This window comes from Tympanuchus pallidicinctus, unplaced genomic scaffold (assembly GCF_026119805.1).
Source record: "Tympanuchus pallidicinctus isolate F22 unplaced genomic scaffold, pur_lepc_1.0 scaffold16, whole genome shotgun sequence".
Lineage (NCBI taxonomy): Eukaryota > Metazoa > Chordata > Aves > Galliformes > Phasianidae > Tympanuchus > Tympanuchus pallidicinctus.
This window is the reverse complement of record NW_026294679.1, coordinates 1285001-1287500: the sequence shown is the minus strand read 5'-3', so window position 1 is coordinate 1287500 and position 2500 is coordinate 1285001. Positions and strand designations below refer to the sequence as shown.

Here is a 2500-nt window from a genome sequence, read left to right as displayed (position 1 = left end):
ACTTAACAAAGGCTCTGTGCACCACACTACACTCTTGTTTCATTATTCCGCAGCCTTGTTGCCCTATGGTCTACCTCCTGCTGGGAAGGTTAAATGTTAGAGTGCCAAGCCAGACTGCAAGCATGGTGGGACACTGATGGGAAACAGATGCCCTGGGGATTCGGCCCCTCCCTCGTATAGGACTACATAATTCTCATTTTCTGAAATACAGTGAGGCTTGGCTTAGTTCTCAATGGCAGCTGTAATTTCCAAAGCCTATCTCATTCACCCTATCACTTCAGGATAAAGCAAATCAGGCAGAAGTTGCACAGGCAGGCAGGCTCTGCCTTTGTCTTGGGGTTTTCTGGGCGTTGGGATGTAAGCAGTTGTCTCCCTCAAAAGGTGTTTTAAATATGTTGTCCCATCAAAGCATTAGTAATGCACCTTTATTACATCCTAAGGACAGGAGAAGTTCCTGATATTCTCACAATTCTTTGGAACATCTTTACCCAGCAATAAGAGAGAAGGATGATCCCAGGGAAGACAAAACAAATGGCTTTTGCTTGCAGTTCTCCTCACTTGTTTTCATTTGCACATTACCAAGAGATGCAATATAGCAAAACCTGCTAAATTTGCAAAATCTGCACTGAAGACATCAGTTAAAGGCATTACTACAAAACAATTCAAAATTCAAAGGCCGTGCACTGAGAGCCAGATTGTCATCTGGTTCAAATCTGCGGCTTTCCTTGTGTGCAATGGAATGACACCAGCTCACAACAGCTACAAAACCTGGAACTTACTCCAAGGCTCTTAATTCATTCACTTTGTATTTTGCTGACCGTGTACCTTAGCTCAAGAGACACACTTCTCATGATATCCTGCTGTAGCTTTGTCCAATCTGCATTTACAACGGCATTTTTAAGACTCTGTGATCTTGACCACATGCAGTTATCGCTTTTTAGCAAAATGTGTTAAATAATATCACTTTGAAATACATTACTAGCACCAAGAGAACCACAGCCACTGCCTCCACATTCGGTAACTCTGGTACACGGGTGAGGATGTGAGGTTTGGTTTTGCTCAGGTTGTAATTTCTTTGGGGATAGATGGGAAATACAAATGTCCACATCTGTTTGGACTGCACCATTCTGAAATGCTACCTTCAGCTACGAGTTCAGCAAGGGAACTTGGATGGAAACACATATCTTTGATGTGTTAACTGTTAAGTCCTAACTTAAAACTACCCAGGAACACACTTTTCCCATTAGATCAAAATTAACAGATAGAAACAGTTGCAGTCTAGTGGGAAAATATTCATCAAAATGCACATCATCTGCACATCGTCTGCAATCTGCATCATCTATCCAATAAGCACTGAGAACTCTGCCGGAATCCCTACAGTCTGTCGAGTAAACAGTTAAAGGCGATTTGTTTTCGAAAGGGAGATTGATTCATCACATCAAATTTATTACCTAGAATCCTCATCCAAAAGCACCATAAATTAAATTGCTATTTCTCCATTTTTCCCCCCCAGCATCTTAGTTAAACTCATTCTTAAATGCCAAAAAAACTGCAATACACATTTTAGATAAATGTTAGCAATACTTCATCCCAAAGTAAGACTTCTCATGTTAGAAACACTGCAAACCACAAAGTTCCTATTTTTCCTTGCGCTCTTATAAATTAAAATCAAATGTATTTAGAAGAATTGGCATAAATAAGTCCTTTCCAGGGTTATGACTTTTTATCCCAAGTCTCAGGTCTGCAGGAATTTTCAGAGCCAGATTGCAAATAGGGTTGGATAAAGTTCTTTGGAGCCAACAACAGCTACTTGATCCTGTGCCTAAAACTTCAACTGAACCTTTAGGGAAGTTCAAGAAATTTGGATAGATATTCCGAAAAGTATTTTTCTCACTGAATACTTCTGAACTCCTTTCCCTGGTTGGAGCAGAGGAGGACATAACAGTGACAATCTACTTCTGGCTGCAATGAAAACAGGAAGTAACTGGCATCTTGTGCGAGCTCGATCTCATGAGATATCAAGACATTATGAAGACCTGATTGAAACTCAGAAGCGAATGAAGAAGCTGTGTGCTTACCGGTGTAGACAAATCGGCCGGGAGCACCTTTGCAGAACTGTTTGGATTTGTAGGAAAGAGTCACTTCCACAACCCCTGGAATGTGCCGTGGCGGTGTCTGAACTCTGATGGCGTGGGGTGTTATCAGCTACGAAAGTCATACAGAAAATATGCTTTAAATCAAGGTGGCACAGATAAGACCTAAGGCAGACCATTTACATAATCAAGCAAATGACTTGAAATGGGTCTCGTGGTCTCAAAATCCTCCCTCCTTGCTGTCACAGTTGAAGATAGAGGTTCTATAGGGTTTTGTGTTGTGGTGGGTTTTTGTTTTTTGTTTTTTTTAAGAAAAAGCTCTGTAAACGATCCCCGGTTTTAGTTTGCAGGAAAGGCCACAGGGTATCATTCATATGAAAATTGCCTCCATATGTCTCCTTAAGGCT

At 41.1% G+C, this 2500-nt stretch overlaps 1 protein-coding gene across 13 annotated transcripts in view; it reads right to left on the bottom strand.

Annotated features, from left to right (window-relative positions):
• The window catches only part of EBF3 (EBF transcription factor 3), a 115767-nt gene that overhangs the window by 33220 nt on the left and 80047 nt on the right, over positions 1-2500 (bottom strand). For all 13 annotated transcript variants that reach the window (XM_052677049.1, XM_052677050.1, XM_052677037.1 and 10 more), the window contains one exon: positions 2079-2205. In XM_052677049.1, coding sequence (XP_052533009.1) covers positions 2079-2205 — 127 coding nt within the window. The remainder of the gene's footprint in view (positions 1-2078; positions 2206-2500) is intronic.